Source organism: Simochromis diagramma, unplaced genomic scaffold (assembly GCF_900408965.1).
Source record: "Simochromis diagramma unplaced genomic scaffold, fSimDia1.1 OVJJ01000566.1, whole genome shotgun sequence".
Taxonomy (NCBI): domain Eukaryota; kingdom Metazoa; phylum Chordata; class Actinopteri; order Cichliformes; family Cichlidae; genus Simochromis; species Simochromis diagramma.
In genome coordinates, this window is record NW_024387387.1 from 69,065 (window position 1) to 90,085 (window position 21,021).

Genomic DNA, 21,021 nt, shown 5'->3' on the forward strand with positions numbered 1-21,021 from the left:
CCACGTCTAAGTGTGATGCCCATATTCACAACTGAACACACCTTGAGTGGTTAAAATGAAGTCAACTGGACTATGTGAAGTTGTTTTGCCTTGCATCCAGGAGGATTCTTCTAAAATAACTGACAGCCCAGAGTATTTAACCCCTCTTGGTCATGCTTTTTTTGAGGCGTTCCTGTGGGTCATTAAACCACTGTTATCATGTGAGCCAAAATGTGGGAAAAAATCCACAGGACATTCCTGTTACCAAGCGCAAAGTGTGACACCTCTCAACCAGAGTTTGACTTGAACTGACCAAACTGCACAGGTAGGAAAACCCCCTAAAAACGGCAATAGTGGCAGGTGATAGTTGCTAGTTTTATACTAATACTTTATATGGTATACTTCATAATAATTTTATACTAATTAGTAACACGTTTATTGGTCAGATCTACCCAATGTTTATTTAACAAAATAACTGTGTTTTTTGTTTTATCCAAATATGATGGAAGTATGTTACGACAAAGAGCTCCCTAAAGAACAACAACAATATAGAATATTTTGACTAGAATAATGGTTTAATGGGTTACTTTAATGGTTATGGAAGTGCTTAGCTTACTCTCTTAGCTATATGTGCATTATGGTTATGGTATGGCTCCATCACAGTTCATAAGCTTTAATAAAATCTCCCCTTTGCCTGAAAAAAATCCCAAGGTTAAGATTCACATCTTTATGTAAAATTTCATATTGGATAAAGGACTTGCAAACATGAATCCTCAAAAAACAATGCAACAAAAACATTTAAAAACATTTTTTTTCTCTGTTTTTGTTTTGTTTTGTTTTTTGTGAGAAAACTAATGACAGCAGAGACACCACAAACTGGTATTCCTCTCTCTGTTGCTATTAAGAGGTGTATCTTTCACCTGAATTTGGTTTTCTTCCTTTTTTTTTTTTGCTTGGATTTTGGGCAGTAGGAGGCACGTGATGAAATGACATGGAATGAGCAATTTACGTTTCTGTTTCTCATCACCCAGCCTGACTGTCTGCCTCCACTCTGTCATTTTCGTCCATTCTCCCATCCAGCCCTGGGAATAACAACAACTTTAAAAGGCAATGGCTGCAACACCACACCCAACCGTCCCTGCAAGTTGGGCAGAGGAGCACCATGTGGCACCCTGAAGCTCATTCGCTGGAGCAGAGAGGACAAGAAAAGGAAAAGCTCCAGGATAGCCAGTGATTTGCCAACGCAGACTCGAGGTCCCGCTCCAAATGGAAGGAAAGAGGAGGGTGTGACCTGCTGACCACGGTGGTCAAGAAAACGTTCTGAAATGATGGGACAACACAGGAAAAGGTGGTGTGATCAGGTGCTCTTTTTTTTAAAAAAAAGCTGGAGTTACATTGTTGGTGTTTATGTGCATCTGTTAACCTGGTTTGAACAAATCAGGTTTGTCCCAGTGATGGGGGTCGTGGTGAATCGACCACATGTTGACCAAAACACGTGTCCCCTTGCTGACAATGTGGCCTCCAATGCTACCAGAGATCCCCAGTTATTTAAGGTTTTAAGGTTTTCTTATTATACAAAACAATCAGATTACCTTATAATGCATTTCTGTTGTAATCTTTTTTTAGCTAACAGTGCTTCAGTTCAGCAGAAAACAATGGATGGAGAAAATAAGCTAATGTTTCCTTGTTCACATTTTCATCATAACAAGAAACTTAATGTACTAAACAAATCAGCAATGGCTGCAATACAGATTTAAACTGGTCTACCTGCTGTTGGTCATAGCGGTGTGTGGGATCAGCACGGGACTCACTGGCCGGATCCTCATGCCCTCGTTAATGACACTGTTCAGGTACGGCAGCTGACCACGGTCTGATATGGTCACAGTCCGCTCACTGCCAACATGCTCATCCAGCTCCTTCTGCACGCGCTCCTGGACCTGGAGTGGGTGAAGCATATTGGCAGACCAAATTGACCATTCATAATTAAAGACTACAGAAAAGGCATCGAGCATGATGGAGGGCACAAGATGAAGTGTCTTATATGCCGCCAGTTTTCTGCCCAAACGTCTTCATGTTTTTCTTGTTGGGCTGATAAACAGAAAGTCCTCATAATGCCTTTTCTTTTACATTTCTTTGACCGACATTATGTTTCTACCTCAGGGTGATGCAACAGGTAGGCCAGAATCCACAGTAGTGTGGTGGATGTTGTCTCCACTCCAGCTCCAAAAGTCTCGGCCGCTGTCATCAGGACATGGTCGTCAGTTAACTCGTCGTCTTTTGGCTCCGAAGATTTTTGACCCTGCCCACCAGTCTGGCCCTTTAACAAGGCATCCAGGAGGTCACGTGGTTCTCCGTCACTTCTTGATAACTGAAAACAGATCAGGTAAAACAAAACAAAAAATCAGGCAAGATCAAAGACAATTTTCTAGAATTGTTTGAAGATATGTAAATATATTTTGAAACACAGGCAACAACACGTGCTTAATACATTATAAATTGAAACCTTTATCTCATCTTTAAGGGTTTAATATACCCACAATGCCACACTGTTATGCTGTGTGTTCCTTATTTCCCCAAGACAAAATCCTGACATTGCCTACTGGAGAGACCCATCTTCAAGTTTTGAGCCTTGAGTGACTCCTGATGCTACGTGATGTGTTTCTATGATAAAAATCCATTCTGTTTGCTTATATTAAAGTAGTGTAAGTTTGTTTATTACCTTGTGTTCCTGCAGTTTGCGGGTCAGTAGTTGGTCTCTGATAGTGATACACTTCTTCAATTTACTGAGAGACTTGTTGGGGAATACCTGCGGGATAGAGTTAGACTCTTACAGTTTATTCAGACAAGGAAAGAAGCAATGTTTTGCTTGTGTTACTATAAATGCCATCACTGGATGGTTTTGGATCTTTTTTTAACTGCCAAATATTTGGGCCTTGTATCATATTTTTACAACTTATCAGTAAGTCGTACAGTTTTTCACACTTTTCTCAAAGTCCTCATGTTTTATTTTTGTTTGTTTCTATGTAAAAGTTAAGTTGAATCATACAGCTCCAGCTGTCACCAAATGGTGACAATAAGTCCTTGAGAAAGTTTTAGCTGATCATTTTAGCAACACAGTGAGAAGAAATGTGTTCTCTAAAGTTAAATATTTACATGTATTTGTTAATTTGTCAGTTGACATCTTTAAATAAAGTTTGAGTGAGTTTGAGTTTGACTTTTTCAAAAAGGGCAATTTTCTTCTTCTTTTTTTCAATCAGATATAGGATATAAGATTGTATACAGAGCACCTCATACCAAGTATAGAATTATACCTTCAGCCAGGGGTAGATGTCAATCAGTCCTCCCCTGGCAATTGTTTCCACAATCCCATTGTTGTATTGAATCACCTCCTGCAGCTCAGCATCGCCGTGTCGATAGGTGGCACTGAACACTAGTGTGCAAATAATATTCGTGACGGCTCTGGTTACTGCAGAGGCTGGATCAAACCCCTGCCTTTCGCTGGACAACAGCTCAACACACAGACTGTCCACCTCAGACAGAACTGAAGAAAGAAATGATAAAAAATGTAAAGAAAAAGAAAAAAGATCAGAAAATGGCACAATCAGAATTTCAACAAAACACTTTTGAAATTAAAGGTTTTTCTGAAGGTGCCATAAATCAGGGTTACAGAGAGTCGCTGCACCGTCTTGTGGTTGGAAGTGGTTGTACATAAAATTACTGCCTGACCCTTTGCCAGCATCAGTAGGTATCGCTTCAGTACAATACAGAGACATTTAAAAAAAACTAAAAGTCTGTTTCTTCATATTCTGAATAAACTATTTATAGTCTATGGAGTTACATGCTGTTTATATCCATCAAACAATCAACATAAACTGGCACATTTGAAAAAGCATTTCCTTTTTGCCTTATATTAAACATTTCTTCTGAATTCCCATGCCAACCTGAAGGCTATTTAGGTTTACGTTAGCTTGATGTTGATTTTGATGAATATTTTTTACTTTGCCTGTCAAACAGCAGTGTACTTCAGCTAAACCTGTTAAAATATTAGAAGTGTGGGGTTTTGTTGTTTTTTTACGAAACAGATGGGTGAATTAAAATCAAGTGGCAGGATGGAGCCAAGTACCGATGTCCTGCAGTCGAGTTGTTCCTTCTCCGAACAGAGTGAAGGAGTTGTGGACGAGGCGACGGTGATGCTTCCAGAGAGGGGTGTAGTCTGAAAATGCGATGTCTTTGCCTCCTCTGGTCAGCAGGTTGGTGGTGACCTGCAGGGAAAAACAAGGATGAATGTAAGAACAGTTTCAAAACAGTTCTTCAAAATAAAATGGAAGAAAAATATTCAGACAAGGACACTGCTGAGAGCAGCACAGAGACAGGAAATGACATTGACCTGACACCAAGGACGAAAACCAACAGTATTATTTCTGTGAAGGGTTTTCTAAAAATGCAGTGGGTTTTTCTTCTGTTGTGTTTTTCACATCAGAGTAGCTGTGAAATGGTTTACAGGCATGAAATATACATAGGAAAATCCACATTACGTAACAGTTACATTACTGAGGTTCTCACTAAGCTGGGGGCATCTTAATGAAAGACTTCACATGTGTTTGATTAAGGGTGGGAAGTACAGTAAAGGTGAAGGGTTTATAATTATGGATAAGCGTCAACCTCAAATAAACTTTGTAAAAAAAAATAAAATAATTTTTGTAAAATGAAATATGAGTTATATAGTTTTTTGATTTAGGTAAAATGTTCCATAAACTGGATGTTCTGCCTTGAGTTTATTGCCCCCTACTGGGCCTTGTAAATTGTTGTTAATGTGACATGCACTTTGACCCAGAACAGGAAGATGACCATGTTAGTTAGGGTAAGCAGGTTCACATGTGCTGAAGGGTTCCTGTAGTTATCCACTGCAATCCTCTTTCTTGTTTATACCTTCGAAAGCAGCGTCTGTAAGTACTTGTTGACTTAAGAGTATAGAGCCATATTTTAGTAACATTTGCTAAATTTGCTAAGCTAACCACATGTCATGTATACATAGGATGACCTATTACATGAATATGTCTTTGTCTTTTGTTGCTAGCCTTGACTTGCTATAGAGTAGATAATGGCATTTGTAATATATCATTGTGTTAATCACCTTACTATTGTATTATTTCTTCTTATGTTTTAGTTTCACTCAGATTCAATGGTGTATGGCGGTGCAATGTAAAATAAAGCACCTGGGGCTTGGACGCTATATGCTGACTCACGTATTCTTTCAAATGGAGTTTGGCTGGCTGCGTGAATTGTGTACCTGCACACACAAGGAGAGCAGTACACTAAAGCTATAGTGAAGAATTGAAGAATTCTGGTCATTATCAATATATATACAGGTTACAAAAAGGGAGTTTTTCCTTCCTTCGCCAAGCGCTTGGTGGATAACGATATGATTGTTGGGGGCTCTTTAGAGTCGTTACCCTATAATGTAAAGCTCTTTTAGGGAGCAGTTGTTGAAATGAAATTTTATCAAACTGAATAAAATTATTTCTCAATTATCACAGATCACATAAGACATGAGTGTCATTAAGTACCAAAAGGTCTAACCAACAGCCTAAAACCCAAAGTATTCCAGAAAAAATCCAGAAAATCAAACACTAAAGAGCCTAAAATCATTTCCCACTTTAGAAACTAACCAGTCCAGTTAAAATTAAATTTAGATCATGAACCTCCATATACCCTCTTTATGCCCTTCAAGCTGCAAAAACATAATTAAATTGAAGAATCTGGGCAATTGTTGGAACAGAATATCATGTGGGTATTTTCTCTGTCTTTACATCTGCATGTCTCACCATGCTCGGTCGTCCAGCAAAGTCCTTGCCTTTCTGCATCAGAACCTCTCTGGCATGTTGATGGCTGTTTATGACCACAGTGTAGTGAGGACCGAGGTAGAGCCCAAACAGAGGCCCATACCTGAAATGGAACAGTGCGGACACTGATGCATAAAAACGTGACCACAGTGAATTGAGATACACTAAGTAGTCATAGTAAACAGTAAATTGTCCTTATACACACTAACTCATCCTCCCCCACACATAAATATTTACTATATTTATTTAACATTTAATATTTACATCACTAACATTTACTTGTCCTCCTCAACATTATCTAGATCTCCAATAATGAATGCATACTTACAAACATTAACCTGTCCTCCTATCCTTTAACTAGTCCTCCCAAATTAACCAGTACTTCCATAATGGATTTATATATATATATATATATATAGATATATGAACTAGTCCCTATCAACACATGTATACTTGTTTACAAAAATTAACTAGTCCTTCCAAACATTAAACTTCTACAGTGAACATGGGCTGATGAACGTTACTCCTGAAATTTAACTAGTCCTCCACACATAAACATTTACCTACTAAACATAGCTGGACTGGCCATCGGGCATACCGGGCATTTGGTGATTTGGTGATTTTTCGTTTTTATGGGCCGATGGGTTTTTTTTTTCCCGTAATGGTATAAACACTGAAAGGTGTTTCTCGTTTGGCTCTCGGCGAAGGCGGTCGCACTTTTTCTCCTCTCCTCCTTCCCCTTATCTTCCCTGCTTGGCCTCTTGTGTCCTTGTCTTGTCTCGTGTGCATTACTTTCCCTTGAACAGTCTCTCACTGTCGTTCTCTAAAACCTAAAAGAGAATTATGGATTTGATCAACTGGTCTCTGAATGCTATTGACACCCTTTTCTCAATGAGAAGTCTGGGCTCGGGAGAGCCCGAGTGCCCTGGAGGGACTTTCCCTGCCGGATACACGATGGACGGGTGGCAGACATGGAGGATCATGTGCCTGGCGGGACTGTCGAGCGAGGACGCTGAAGATATCTACCTATTCGGAACCATGATAACAGGGTTCTTGCTGATCGGAGCTGGCTTGGCCCTGGCTTATCGGAGAATTAAGAGAGCGGAACCGGCTGTTCAAACCCCCCCCCAAGGCTGCCCGCTGGAATCGAAGCGATGGGACGAGGCGCGACCTCTCACAACGAACGCAGCATGGTTAACATCTTGGAGACGCTTACAGCTGCCGTGAAGACTCAAAATACACAGCACCACATTTTCTAGATACTGCACCAGTACTGTGTGTAAAATGCCATCAAAAAGTATATTAAGCTTTATTCTTTCTCATCTGTCTTTCTGTCTCCTTTCACTTTTTAAAGGTTGCCATGTTAGAAAAAATATTTTGCCATGCTGTTTATTGATGTGGTAAATGAATGGTTTATGAAAATATATCTAAATCTGTCATCAGTAATCAGTAATGATCATGTCTCCCCTCTAGTCTTCTCTGTCTTAATTTCAGGTTTTCACCATGTGTTGTAGACAGTTCAGGAGGTTAACTCGACCAAGCAGTCTACTTTCAGGTACAGTTTAGAATACCAGAATAGGGAGGATGGTGTAGGTTTAAGTTTATTAGATTGATACATATATACCAGCAAGACAGTGTACATCACTGTGACAACAGCGTTTGTTTTCATTCAGAGGATTTATGGTTTTTCCTATAATACCTGGTGGGCCGGTCACCAGTCAAAATGTCTGGGCCGATTTTTTGTCCCAGTCCAGCCCTGCTACTAAAGTTAATATTAACTATTCCTCTCAAACATTAACTACTCATTCCATGATAAGTAGTAGTAGTAGTAGTCCCCCAAAGATATACATATTTGTATAGTTTGTCTTCCTAAACATGCACTAGTTTTTCCACTTATTTTGTCCCCCAACTGAAGGAATATTTGCCGACTAACATTAACTAGTCTTCTCAAACATGACTACACATTAAAAGGTCCTGCCAAAGTGTCCCTAAAAATGAACCAGTCCTTCCATATCTGTGACTGATTGCTGTCTTGTAAACATGACTGATTCCTCCTGACAAAACTCATGACCAAACTCACGACCAGAAAATTAACATGCCGATCTCACCTGTGGGACATCTGCGTGAAGAGGAGATGAGGTGGGAGGCCTCCTCCAAGCCAGGGGAGACTGCCCAGAAAGGGGAGCCGTGGCAGGCAGGGGATGGAGCCCCGAGCCGAGGGTTCGGTTACAGGAACGAGCCGGCATGTGGTCAAGAACAGGACGACCACTACGACAGTAAAAAGGGTGATAAGGACAGAGGGAGAGAGCGAAGGAGACAGGAATGAGAGGAGACAGGTGAGCATGTCTGCGGTGAGGTGGAGGAGAGTGCAGGGAGATGCTGGAGAGCCCCGGCTTTAACCTCTTACACGCACAAAAAAACCTTGGAGAGGTCGCTGTGTGTGTATGCGGGAGTTGTTTTTGTTACTTACGTATGACCGTGAATGTGTGTGTGCGCTCGCTGGCGGGTGTTTATGTTGGTTCGACAACCTTGATGTTATCAAGCTGCATATCTGGTTCCCATAGCAACCTTAAAGGAGAATACGACCTCGTCAGTGGGTTTCATCCAAGTCAGTTTGTTCTGTTTCACCACAGGATGAAACTTCAAGGTGATATTCGAATTTATCTCCTGGATAGCTGTAAATCAATGGACCACATGCCAGATGCACCCCAGTGGATTTGTGAGCGTTTCAAAGCACTTATTAATGTGTTAACGAGCTGTTACTGTTATTAGTCTATCATTCGTTGTCTGTTTGTTCAGCAGCAGCACAGATACCCGAGTGTCCACAGGAGGCTCAGCAAACACTTACAGCTGCTGCTCTAAAGCTGAAGGGTTTCAAAATAAAACGCCTTTAACCTCGGACTGTTTGAGACTCACTCTAAACTACCATTTTACATCATATTTATTATATATTTATATTTATTATAATGACACAAAATGAGATGGTGTGTGTGTTTGTGTATACTTATGTGAGTTTGTATTATGCTGTCTGTTGTTGCTTAATTATATTTGTTATGTTGTGTTTGACAAATTAACTTGTTTTAAAAACTAGTTTTGAGCTTTGTTTTTGGCTTCATTGTGGTCTCTTTTTAATTTGACTCTTGTTTGAGTAACTCTGTGGTACAGTGATACGGGAAAAGTCTGTTTCTGTTCTTATATAAAGACCCGTGTAGCACTTATTACTGGACCTCAGGTTAACTCCATGAACATTTCAGAGAGTCAAAAAGGCACATATTCAATTTCAATTCAGTTTTATTTATATAGCACCAAATCACAACAACAGTCACTTCAAGGTGTTTTGTATTGTACAGTAAAGATTGTGCAATAATACAGAGAAAACACCAACAATCAAACAATGCTTTATTTAGAATACCACCTTTTGCAGTCATTTCCTGTTTCATATGTTAGGCTATCCCCTCTCTATCGCTTCTCCAATTTTGGTGATTAAACAGAGTTGGGTCCACTTTAGCTCAGTTGGCTGATCATGCACTCATATGACACATGGTTAAGGGCTGCTGGCTGGGGTTTGAATCGGAGTCATTTTTATTTATTTATTTTTTTACTCAATTTCCATCTGGGATTAATGCAGTTTCTCTGATTTGGATTCTGATTGCCCAAAACCCAAACAAAAGACATAATAAGAGGCTCTAATGTAAGTATTCTGTTAATGTTGGTGGCCTCAGTTACACAATGGACTCAGAGCCAGCGGTACACGGGCAGGAATGCTTTTCTTACTTGGAAATTCCGACACCACTTCATAAGATGAATGGGATGGGCGAAACTTCAGTATCTGCCATTGTTAGCTGGCGTTAGCTGAGGTTAGACTGACTCGTAATTTAACTGTGATTAATATTTGCAATGGAAATTACACATGACATAAAAAAATTACAGATGATGTAGTAGGTTTCTTTAAAAAAAAAAAGATAATTTAAAAATATCATTGGTTTCATAATATCTAATAAGCTTTATACAGTTAACCACAATCACTACATGACAGAAACACAAGCTTCATCTCTTAATAAAAGCAGTGCAAATTTGTACCTGAATAAAAACAAACATGGGATGTTAGAACACTTTAAGCACTCAAAACTTACAATAGACAGCTGGTTTGGAAGAGAACTGAACAAATATTTAAAGTATAAGCTGATCATTTTTGGAGCAGCCTTCAGGATCTCCATGTATTAACATGCTGTTTTTAGACTTGATGGATAGCATTAACAACCTGCTAGCTGCAAATAATCATGTGCAGTTCCACATGATTATTAACAGACAAAAAGAAAACACATTACTGATACAGAAATGGTTTTCTATACGAGATGACTGCAAAAAGTGCTGCCTTACGTCCACCCTACTGTTACTCATTTTATGTTAAGATTTAAAAAATCTAGTTGGTATTGGTATGGGGAGTAACCTTCAGTAACAGTAATAAATCACACAGCAATAGTACATTCATGATATTCAAAAATACGTTAGCCTACTCTCAGTGAGCAATTTATAGGAATACATTACAAAATACATTTTGGGGCACGTATTCTGTAATCTGTAGTGGAATACATTTTAAAAGTAACCTTCCCAACACTGTTTATGAGCAAGCACTGGGTGACAGTGGGAAGGAAAAACACCCTTTTAACAGCAAGAAACTTCCTGTACCACCCAGGTGGCCATCTGTCATGACCGGTTGGGGCTGGAGGGAGGAAGACAACACAAGGACATTCTGTGAAAGAGAGACAGAGGTTAATAACAGATATGATTCAATGCAGAGAGGTCTATTAACACATAGTGAGTGTGAAAGGTGACTGGAAAGGAAAAACTCAATGCATCATGGGAATCCCCCGGCAGCCTACGTCTATTGCAGCATAATTAAGGGAGGATTCAGGGTCACCTGGTCCAGCCCTAACTATATGCTTTAGCAAAAAGGAAAGTTTTAAGCCTAATCTTAAAAGTAGAGATAGTGTCTGTCTCCCAATCTAAACTGGAAGCTGGTTCCACAGAAGAGGGGCCTGAAAACTGAAGGCTCTCCCTCCCATTCTACTTTTAAATACTCTAGGAACAACAAGTAGGCCTTCAGAGCGAGAGCGAAGTGCTCTAATAGGGTGATATGGTACTACAAGGTCATTAAAATAAGATGGGGCCTGATTATTTAAGACCTTGTATGTGAGGAGCAGGATTTTGAATTCAATTCTGGATTTAACAGGAAGCCAATGAAGGGAAGCCAAAACAGGAGAAATATGCTCTCTCTTTCTAGTCCCTGTCAGGACTCTTGCTGCAGCATTTTGGATCAGCTGAAGGCTTTTCAGGGAGGTTTTAGGACATCCTGATAATAATGAATTACAGTAGACACTCTGAGACAGGATATTTCTAATTTTAGAAATTTTGCACAAATAGAAGAAAGAAGTCCTACGTATTTGTTTAATATGTGCACTGATGGACATATCCTGGTCAAAACCGACTCCAAGATTTTTCACAGTGTATTGGAGGTGAAGGTAATGCCATCCAGAGTCAGCAAATGGTTTTTGGATCAGTGCTTGGACTCCTTTAGTTTTTCCTTATAGTCCTTCGCTACAGGAGTATGGAAAGTTTTAGGCTCTAAATGTAAATTCAGAACAAAATAAGGACTTTTTATTAAATAACCACCTTCTTACAGAGTAAGGTACAAAACACACTTGTGCCCCACATTTTGAAGTTGGTGGTGGACTCGTCATGCAGGACTCGGTTGATTTTAGACGCCATGATGTTAAGATTTGTGCTCTTGAGAACCTGAAAGAGCACAAATCTCATTCCTCTCGCAGTTGAATTTGGCTCTTTGTGACTGTGGCTGGATGCTAGGGCTTGCTGTCCTGCTGCAGGATGAGTCTGGGGCCAATGAGATGCCTCTGCGATGTAGGAGAATCTGGAAAATCTAAAGCAGCCACATACTGTACGGAGTGTGAGTCAGTGGCTGCAGATGACAGAAACTGAAGGCCGCAGCGCTTCTGACGCCACATTAATGTCTCCATCGCAGTGTGTTATTTGTAACAGGTGGAGGGAACAGGAGGTGGCAGAGTGCCATGGCAACAGCCTCTCTTACTTCGCCCACACACACTCCCTCTTCCATCATCTTTCTTGATATAGCTTCCTTCTCTCTTCTCTCTGCATCGTCAGCTGACTGTTTTTTGCAGCCCTGTCGCCTGAACGCTCTCACGCCGATGTGATCGGGCTTATTTTAGTCGCCCGGGATCCAAACACTCACAAACGTAAGCAGCACCAGAACCCGAGCTGATTAAATATGAATATACAGAACAGAGGATGCTAAAAATGCCCGAAGCCGCAGTTCCTCTGACAGCCACCAGATGCTCCCGGGGAATGCTCTGAATGTGTGGAAGTAAAAGTTAAACTAAAAAATGAAGCTTGGCTGTTTGGTCTAACAGCATACTCAGAGACTTGAGCTAAACCCTCCCATCAGAAAGAGTTACACATTCAGGGTGTTGTTATACTAATATTACCTATTCATTCATTTATTTTTATTTATGATAGCCTATAACATATTTCATTTATGTTTTTCTGTATACACTAAATTGAGCAGTGCTCCTAACTTTGTTGTATGCTTACACTTAGAGCGATGCTGAAGGTCAAAGAAAAAGTATCTGAAAAGTTTGGGGACTTTTCTGAAATATGTCAGAGATGTTTTCAGCAGAAATCAGAGCAGCTGTTTGTTGTTTGTTGCACAGTTTTCTGTTTTTAATCAGTTTTTTTAATTGAGGGCTGGGTTTGATCTTAGCTTAGTTGAACCACCTTTAGCAGCAATAAGCTAAAGTGATTATTTTCTCTATGACTTTGTCTTCTCTGCTTCAGGTCACTGAGGTTCGTGCACAGCTCTCTGAAGGTCTGGACTTTGACCTGACCGCTGCTGCACTGACTCTTTTAATATTCAGGGAATCTGTTGTAGATTTGCTGCTGTGCATGTGATCATCATCCTGTTCCATGTCTCAGTTTCAGCCAAGCTTTAGTTGTCACACAGATGGCCTTACGTTAGACTCGAGCATACTTTGGTACACAGAGGAATTCATGACGGACCAAGTGACTGCAAGGTGCGCAAATCATCACCTCCCCACCACCTCGCTGACTGTTGGTCTGAGGTGTTCGTGCTGATTTGCTCCACACAACATCATTTTGGTCCCATCTGTCTAAAGGACGTCGTTCCAGAAGTTTTGCGGTTTGCTCAGGAGCACCTTCTGTTCTTTTTAGAGTGAGGAGGCTTTCTGCTTCCAAACAACTCGTTTTTTTATTTGTACCGTCATGAACTTCACTGTTTAACATGCTGACTGAGGCCTGTAGAGTTGGATATTTTGCAGTTTCCCTGATCATCAGAGGGTCTGAACTCACAGTGAATTTCTTGGATGTGGGAACACAGCTGAATGCTCCAGACCTGCAAATGTGTAAAACTTCTGCTTTTATAGATGTGCTCGGACTTCCTGATGATCATTTAATCAAATGCATCTGATAATCACCCCCTGGGAGCTATTTTGTTTTGCCATGACTGTTAAGAGTCCTGTGAAAACTTTATATTCAACATGACCGTATGTCATTTGTTTCATAGTTTGAAACTAATAACTTTTTATTAAAATCTTTTTCCACCTTGTGTTTTTAACTTAATGTTATATTTCTTCTTTCAGGTTAAAATAATCATAATGCAGCACTATAGTGTGCTAATAATAATAATAATAATAATTAATATTAACTAATGCTATTAGTTAATTATATTATATGTGTTTCACTTTTTTAAGTGATATTAGTATAAGATGATAAGATGTAAAACTTATGTGTATATGTAGGTAGTCTCTGTAAAATGTGAGATGGGCTCCTTTATTAAAATTATTCGAATATTTACTTCTCTTTACCTCACCCTGACAGCACACTTAGCCCAAATTTGGTGTATCGAGGCTCCTTGTAATTCAGTCGCCATTGCTGATCACCCTAACACTAACCTATCAGAGGATGTAGTTTGGTCTTTGTAATCAGGGACAAGAGTCATAATGTTTTGACTGTCACACATCAAAAATTATTGATTGCGTTCTTCTAAAATCTCTCCCACATTGGCTTTCCTTCATTGGCTCCCTGTTAAATCCAGAATTTAAAATCCTGCTCCTCACATACAAGCTCTTTAATAATCAGACCCTGTCATATCTTCATGGAAATATATTGTCCCATTAGAGCACTTCACTCTTAGACTGCAGGCTTACTTGTTGTTCCTAGACTAATATAAAGTAGAATGACAGGCCTTCAGCTTTCAGGCCCCAGCTCCCAGACTGGGTTCAGCAGACAGACACTAGCTCTGCTTTTAAAATTAGGCTTCAAACTCTTATAGCAGAGGTCGCTGATGTCCACTCGGAGCCTCTGGTTCACCCTTTAATGACTAAATTTAATTTTGAACCGAGGCAGACACTCACATGTGGACATGTCACACCCACGTAACTTCTGTGTGGAGCCGTAGAGGCCGTCCTGCTGTGCTTTTATTTTATAAATGTGCACACACAGAAATGTGCACACCACCAACCAGCGCTCAAACAGAATCTTAATCAGCAGGGCATATGGGTAAATGATTCTATTTGTCCTCCTGTCTGTGACAGCTGAATCGAGGATGGATGGATGGATGGATGCCTCCCTGTGCACTGATATCACCAGCCACCTTCAGTATTTTAATGCTTTACTGTAGTTGTGATTAAGCTGCAGTCTGTGTGGCTTTATGTAGAAAAATGTACAAACAACATCAAATAAATTTAAAAAAAATAATCTAAGTAAACTCTGCTCCTTTTACATAACGCATGCCCTGAATCTCCCTCATCTCCATGGAGACAACATCACCGCAGCTGAGCCAGAACGAGGCTGTGCAGGAATGTCACTAACATGTAATCATGCCACCCTCTCTCTTTATCGCTCTCCGTGTTTCCTCTGGGTGTCTCTCGACCCTTCTGCAGCACTGCGGACTGTGTTTACCTGCAGGTCTGAGCAGAGCAGCAGCTTCTTTGTCCTCAAAACAAACTTCACTGACACCGGTCACAGCCTCGGTCTCCCCGCGAGGCCAAATGCTCCTAACTTGGAGCTCCAGCTTCAAAAACAGCCCGCTCCTCTCCTCCTCCATCTCCTCCTCTGCTTGTGTAACTCCTGTCTTGCCGCAGTGGAGGAAACCCCTCTCTCCTCTAGCTCTACGTCGCTCTGCCGCCTGTCCTTTTAAGGCATGGGGGATACCCGCCGTCACGGCCGGATGCTGCCCATATTTGGGCAGCTACGAAGCGTCGCGGCGGGGGGAATCCCTCGCGCCGGTGTCGACCAATAAGGCCCGGACGGGAGTTACCTAGGAGACGGAGAGTATAAAAGCGCAGGGAGCCCAGCATCCTCAGCATCTTCAGCATCCTCAGCCTCAGAGCGTGGACTAACCGACGCTCCGGATTAACCGCCGGATTATCGTTTTTAAAGGGAATCCCGGCAGCACGAGCCCAGCAGCTTTACGTTTTTACTGGATTTTTGTTTGTGATTCGTGTAAAAATGCTTCTGGAACGCGAGGACAGCTTCATGTCGGAGTTTGAGGACGCGTGCAGCGCCTGGGTGGACAGTGTGGGCTCGAGCCTCAGCGACCCCGCAGACTCGGACGTGGGATCACCTTTCTGCCAAGGTGAGTGTGATAGAGCAGCTGTGCCAGATGTTTGCACCTGTGACTGATGTGTGACGAGGAGGCTGCCCGCTGATTATGCAATGACAGTAACGCCCCCTCTCTCCCTCCCTCTCTCTCTCTCTCTCCAGTTTTCTCTCCGGGCACCGACGCCTCTGACTCAGATTTCTTCTCCGACTTCAGCGACTGCTCCTCGGACACGCTCTCGCCCTCCCTCGGCTACACCGGCAGCTTTTTCGCGGAGCCGGAGGCGGCACCGGCGGGACTGAGCAGCACCGCGGACGCGATCCTGAACATGATCACAGAGATCGTGGGAATCTGCACAGAGATGGAGCAGCAGCAGCAGCAGCAGCAGCAGCAGCCCGCCACCAACACCATCACCTCCACCACCTCTGCAGCCTCCAGCTTCGCCCCAGCACCTGTCCTGGACCTCCCTCCACCCCTGCCTGCCGCCCAGCAGCTACCCTCCACCTCCGCTTCCCTGCCAGCTGTGGTCAAGAGCGAGTTTGTGGCTTCCAGTTGCAGCAGCGGGTGTGAGCCGCTCTCCACAGCCGGAAACGACGCGCTGTACCCTTCCAGCGCGGACTCGCTTCTGCCGCTGTCAGCTCTGGAGCAACAGGTAGATGTGGCGGATCTAATCGACTCGCTGCTGAGCGCTGACGCCGCACAGGGAGACCTGAAGCCCGCATGCGAGGTGAAGCAGGAGCCGCTGGGGCTGGAGGACTGGCTGAAGAGCCTGTCCGCCGCTCCCGTTACCGGGGGAGATTCCGGCAGCTACGTCATCAACAGACCGCCGATAAAGACGGAGCTCGTGCAGAGCGGGAGCGACCTCCACTGCGCCCCCTCCTCCCTCCCCTCAACCCTCGACTCCCAGCTGCTCTCCTCCCTCCTGCAGGGCGTGTTCCCGATAGTCAACATCGGCGGCGTGCACGCGGCAGCAGCCCCCAAGCTGTCGCGCGGAGGCAGGCGAGCCCCCGCGAAGGGGGGGCCGAAGGCGAAGCCGTTCCCGTGCTCCGTGCAGGGCTGCGAGCGCCGCTTCTCGCGCTCCGACGAGCTCAACAGGCACGTGCGCATCCACACGGGACAGAAGCCGTTCCAGTGCACCATCTGCGCGCGCAGCTTCAGCCGCAGCGACCACCTGACCACGCACACTCGCACGCACACCGGAGAGAAGCCCTTCTCCTGCGACGTGTGCGGAAAGAGGTTCGCGCGCAGCGACGAGAGAAAAAGGCACGGGCGCGTGCATGTCAAGCAGCAGCTGCGCGCACAGATGATGGCCGCCTACTCCCTGGCCCTGAACGCGCCTGGCGTCTAAAAGCAAAGAACAACAGCAGACGAGCTCACTCAGAGCTTCAGGATTTGAACCGTCGACCGGAAAGCGTCCGAGACACCTTTCCACATAACGTCACATCGTGGGCGATTTTGGCTGGACCCGAAAGAGGAGGAGGACGTGCCAGGCGTTTACAGGTGTTCGGGGGACTACCAAGTGCACGTTTTGGTTCCTCTCAGGGCGCATGCGCAAGCGCGGTCCTGCAGCTGGACTGTGAGCAGGGCCGCACAGGAGAGGGCTGTACCGCAGGTGCCACTGACGTGTTTCCTGTCTGCGCCCGCCTGCCTGCTTACTGTGGTGGACTGTTAAAGGAGCAGTCCGCTGCCCGCTGGGAGGTTTCTCCTGTAAAATACCAACCTGTGACTTTTCTGCATGAGGACGTGAAGAAATGTAGACGTCAGAATGTCGTGCTTTGTTTTGACTGCTATTTTTATGTGAACATCTTTATATTCGAGGAGTTCTATGTTTGTAAGATAGCTCTATTTTTCTAGATGGCTCGTCTACCTCTTCGTGTTTACAATCAGATTGTATATATTTCTAAAGATGAATGTGCTGCGATGTCACTCTTTCTTTTCTATGAGACTGATTATGAAACCAACGCTCGCGTCTTTGGACGCTGACTGAACTTTATATTACTGCGGGTGCAGGTCTGAGCTGCACCGGTGCATCGTGTTGTTTGTACTGTGACGGTGAAAAAAAAACTGAACACATACCAGCTCAGTGAGAGCTGAGCTCCAAGTAGCACACATGGCTGTGCAGGTTTACTGTTCCCTCGTTCTGCATGGAGGCTGCTGTCGCTGTCAATAAACAAACAAACAAAGAGTGAGCGTGTCCGACTAATTCTTCTGCTGCTTCATAACACAGCCCACAGGTCTAATTTATATGGGTCTGTACGGGGGGGTTCAGGCTCTCTTCACTCAGAGGTGATATGAGGGGGCACTCTGTGTTTTTCTTTGATTTCCACCCACTCACCAGGGCAGACACCCCTGATCTCAACCTCAACTTCTTTAATTATATTTAATCATTACTCATTTAAAAAGGAGGTTGAGTTTCAGCCCGGTCCTCTTATGTTTAACAGGCAGTTGTTCCTCCGTTGTTCTGCTGTATCAGCATTTTTAAGTGTTATTAGCACAGACCTTCCCAAAGTGTGGGGCCCGCCCCCTAGGGGGGGCGCAGAGCCATGGCGGGGGGGGGGGGGGGGGCGCGGTATGAAAAAGAAAAAAAAACAAAACTCTTGGACACTGCTAGCACGGGGCGCCCACAGAAATGCAAAGCGGGAGGTGAAGCATCGCTGAATATGTTTCCAAACAAACTATCTTCCAAGCCAAAGACTAGAAAATCTGCTGAAGCATATCTTCTCTTTGGCTTCACCTGCACAAGTGCCGAGGTAGGTCTCCCCTGCAGGATTGGTTTTCCCTTCGTTGGGAGCAGCGCTGGGCTCTTCAAATCACAGACAAACAGTATCCCACATTCTTGATTTTTAGTTCACAAACACTTGTTGTAATGACTAACTACTCCTGACATTTTGGAAATGTTAGCTCTTCATACAGTAAAGTTACAGCTGGATACAAATAACATCAGGCTGATCCTGCCACGATTTGTCACCCTGGTTCAAATCACGGACAAACAGTATCCGACGGCTGTTTATGTTTTTAAACCCATTTTGCACAGAGAAGCATTTTTTTTGAAAAATGTATTGATAGCAATGTTGAATATTATTACACAGAAGAAAAACCCCAACTACATGTAAAATAATCACACGGTGACGCCTCTGCCTCTGTAAATGGAGGGACAGTAACTGCGTGTAAAACCTGAGGATAGTCAGATTAACAGTAACAGTATTTCGTCTCTCTCTGCCATTCTGCAATTCATCTCATGTAAACAATAAGTGGCGCACAGCGTGATGTGAAAAGAGGCACATACCAGACGAACTCTGTATTCGTCGTCCACACGTAAACCACAAAAAAGGAGTTTTAAAAAATCTCAGTTTTCGGTGATTCGAAACGCCGTTTACGTGTGGACGAAACAGCTGCGTTTTCACAAATACCCGTGTAGGTGTGGACGTAGCGTAAAAGAGTTAGTAGTTTATTTTATTACTACCTGTCATTTATTGCTGGTTACTTGTATTTGCTTAATTGTTTACTAAATATTTGAGGTGTGGAGCAAAATATGGGCGTGTGTGGTTGGAGGATGTGTTAGTGCGTGTGTGTGCACGCGGGGGGATGGGGGGTGGCAAACGTTTTTCGTGTAAAACAAAGGGGGGCCCAGCAAAAAAAAATTTTGGAACCACTGTATTAGCAGCCACTTAATACGATTAAGTCCACAATTCATACCAATTAAATGGCTGGAACGAGACAATTTAAAAACACAGCAAAAGCATTGAACACCAAGTAGGCAAAGTTCTTCTTGTTACTCATGCATGAGGGAGACCTGCCTGGAGCCAAGTGTCATTCCACCACCTGACCTCCGTCAGACTCTCAGCCAGGTGCCCCATAGCACTCCTTTTATTGTGGTTACATGAATATGCATAGGGTCATTAACATATTACGTCTACATACAAACGAAGAGTACCTTGCCTTTGTGTGTGTGTGTGGGGGGGGGGGGGGGGGGGTCAGAGTGTGGCCCCATAAACGACTTCCCTTAACCTGCTGGTCTGGAAAATCCAACAGTTCATCTATATGTAAAAGGCACTTAGACTCAACTACGTTAATCCTACCATAAAACAATAAAACAAGGTACGACCTCTTCCCGTGCTCCCAGGATGTAGGTGTGCATTCCAGAGTGGAATACACACAAAGTTTGCAGACTATTAAGGATCGAACCTCTACCAATCTGAAACTAATTATAAAACTCTAAGCATATATAAGTGGATATTTCTAAGCATAAATGACAATCAACAATACAAAACCTAACAGTAATTATTATACCAACTTATCACCTTCATCTTCCTCATGACTTATCTATGCATCATCACTTCAGTCGTTCTCGGGTTTCTCCAGATTTCTCTGTTTTCCGTGCATCAACAGGTTTCTGTTGCCAACACTTTTTTGAACAGTGAAGGTCATGTTGCTATGGGAACAGCAGTTTTACCCAGTCTTATTCTCTCTCCCACACACACAGACACACACACATACACACACACACACACAGGCACACTCATTTTCATATCTTCGTGAGGACATCTCATTGACATAATGCTTTCCCTAGTCGCTTACCCTAACCATCAAAAATGAATACCTAAGCCTAACCCTCAGCCTAAACCTAAACATAACCAAATTGTAACCCTGATACTAAAACCAGACGTGTTTGGAAACACACATGTTTGCTTTCAGAGATCTTTGGCCTCCACTGCAAACTAAATAGGATAAAAGCTTTTCCTGAAGGCCGCAGGATTCTGGCGCCCTCCAGTGGCCACCACATTATCACAGAAGGAGAAAAAATAATACACTCATGCACAAAAGAATGTGTCACAAAAAATGCCTTTTACACAGATTGCAAAACAGAGACCACCTAATATCCACAAACTTGTAGTCTTGCTGTCGCCCTGTGGTCATATAGACTGTACAGGGAGCCATCTCATGATGAAATTTCAACATGATTACAGATTACAGAACAAAACTTCACACGGAGGAGTTTCAGTGATTCAAACATCTTCATCCAGCAGGACTGTTCTGTGTTTGACATCCTAATCAGTTAATCAGTTCGACTGGGAAAACAGATCTCTTAATTGATTCTTTCTGCTTGTGGTTAGGGTTAAAGGTCAGACACTCTGTAGAGGAACTGGCTGGTGGCTGGAGTTATTACAGTGAAATCTGGGTAGTGATGATGATGATGATGGCAGGCTGCTGCTTATGTATAAAACACAGACATTTATTTCCAGTCTTACTAAAAGCGGCACTAAGCATTCTGTCATTTCTGTGGTATGAAAAGTTCCCCCTGGACAAACAGAAACACCAGCAGTGTCACTCTGGGAGAATAAAACTTGTCGGTGAAACCAAATATAATAATAATAATAATGGATTGGATTTATATAGCGCTTTTCAAGGCACCCAAAGCGCTTTACAATGCCACTATTCATTCACTCTCACATTCACACACTGGTGGAGGCAAGCTACAGTTGTAGCCACAGCTGCCCTGGGGCAGACTGACAGAAGCGAGGCTGCCATATCGCGCCATCGGCCCCT

At 43.1% G+C, this 21,021-nt stretch overlaps 2 protein-coding genes across 3 annotated transcripts; one reads left to right on the forward strand and one right to left on the reverse strand.

The window, feature by feature from the left end:
- Positions 1–557: 557 nt before the first annotated feature.
- Positions 558–8,232, reverse strand: LOC120720236 (steroid 17-alpha-hydroxylase/17,20 lyase). Of its 2 annotated transcripts, XM_040009880.1 has the most exons (9): positions 7,931–8,229; positions 5,805–5,925; positions 4,103–4,241; positions 3,291–3,520; positions 2,699–2,785; positions 2,135–2,347; positions 1,747–1,916; positions 1,403–1,506; positions 558–1,299 (listed from the first exon to the last, which is right to left on the reverse strand). In XM_040009880.1, exons 1-9 carry the CDS (start codon positions 8,164–8,166, stop codon positions 1,034–1,036), a joined length of 1,566 nt encoding a protein of 521 aa, XP_039865814.1. In that variant the 5' UTR covers positions 8,167–8,229; the 3' UTR covers positions 558–1,033. The 2 variants fall into 2 exon arrangements, with proteins under 2 accessions (XP_039865814.1, XP_039865815.1); XM_040009881.1 differs by lacking the exon at positions 1,403–1,506 and having other exon boundaries at positions 1,163–1,299; positions 7,931–8,232.
- A 7,022-nt stretch (positions 8,233–15,254) lies between these two features.
- LOC120720237 (early growth response protein 1-like) lies at positions 15,255–17,659 on the forward strand. The gene is made up of 2 exons (XM_040009882.1): positions 15,255–15,510; positions 15,639–17,659. The coding sequence occupies exons 1-2, from the start codon at positions 15,384–15,386 to the stop codon at positions 16,820–16,822; spliced, it is 1,311 nt and encodes a 436-aa protein (XP_039865816.1). The 5' UTR covers positions 15,255–15,383; the 3' UTR covers positions 16,823–17,659.
- The last annotated feature ends 3,362 nt before the right edge of the window (positions 17,660–21,021 follow it).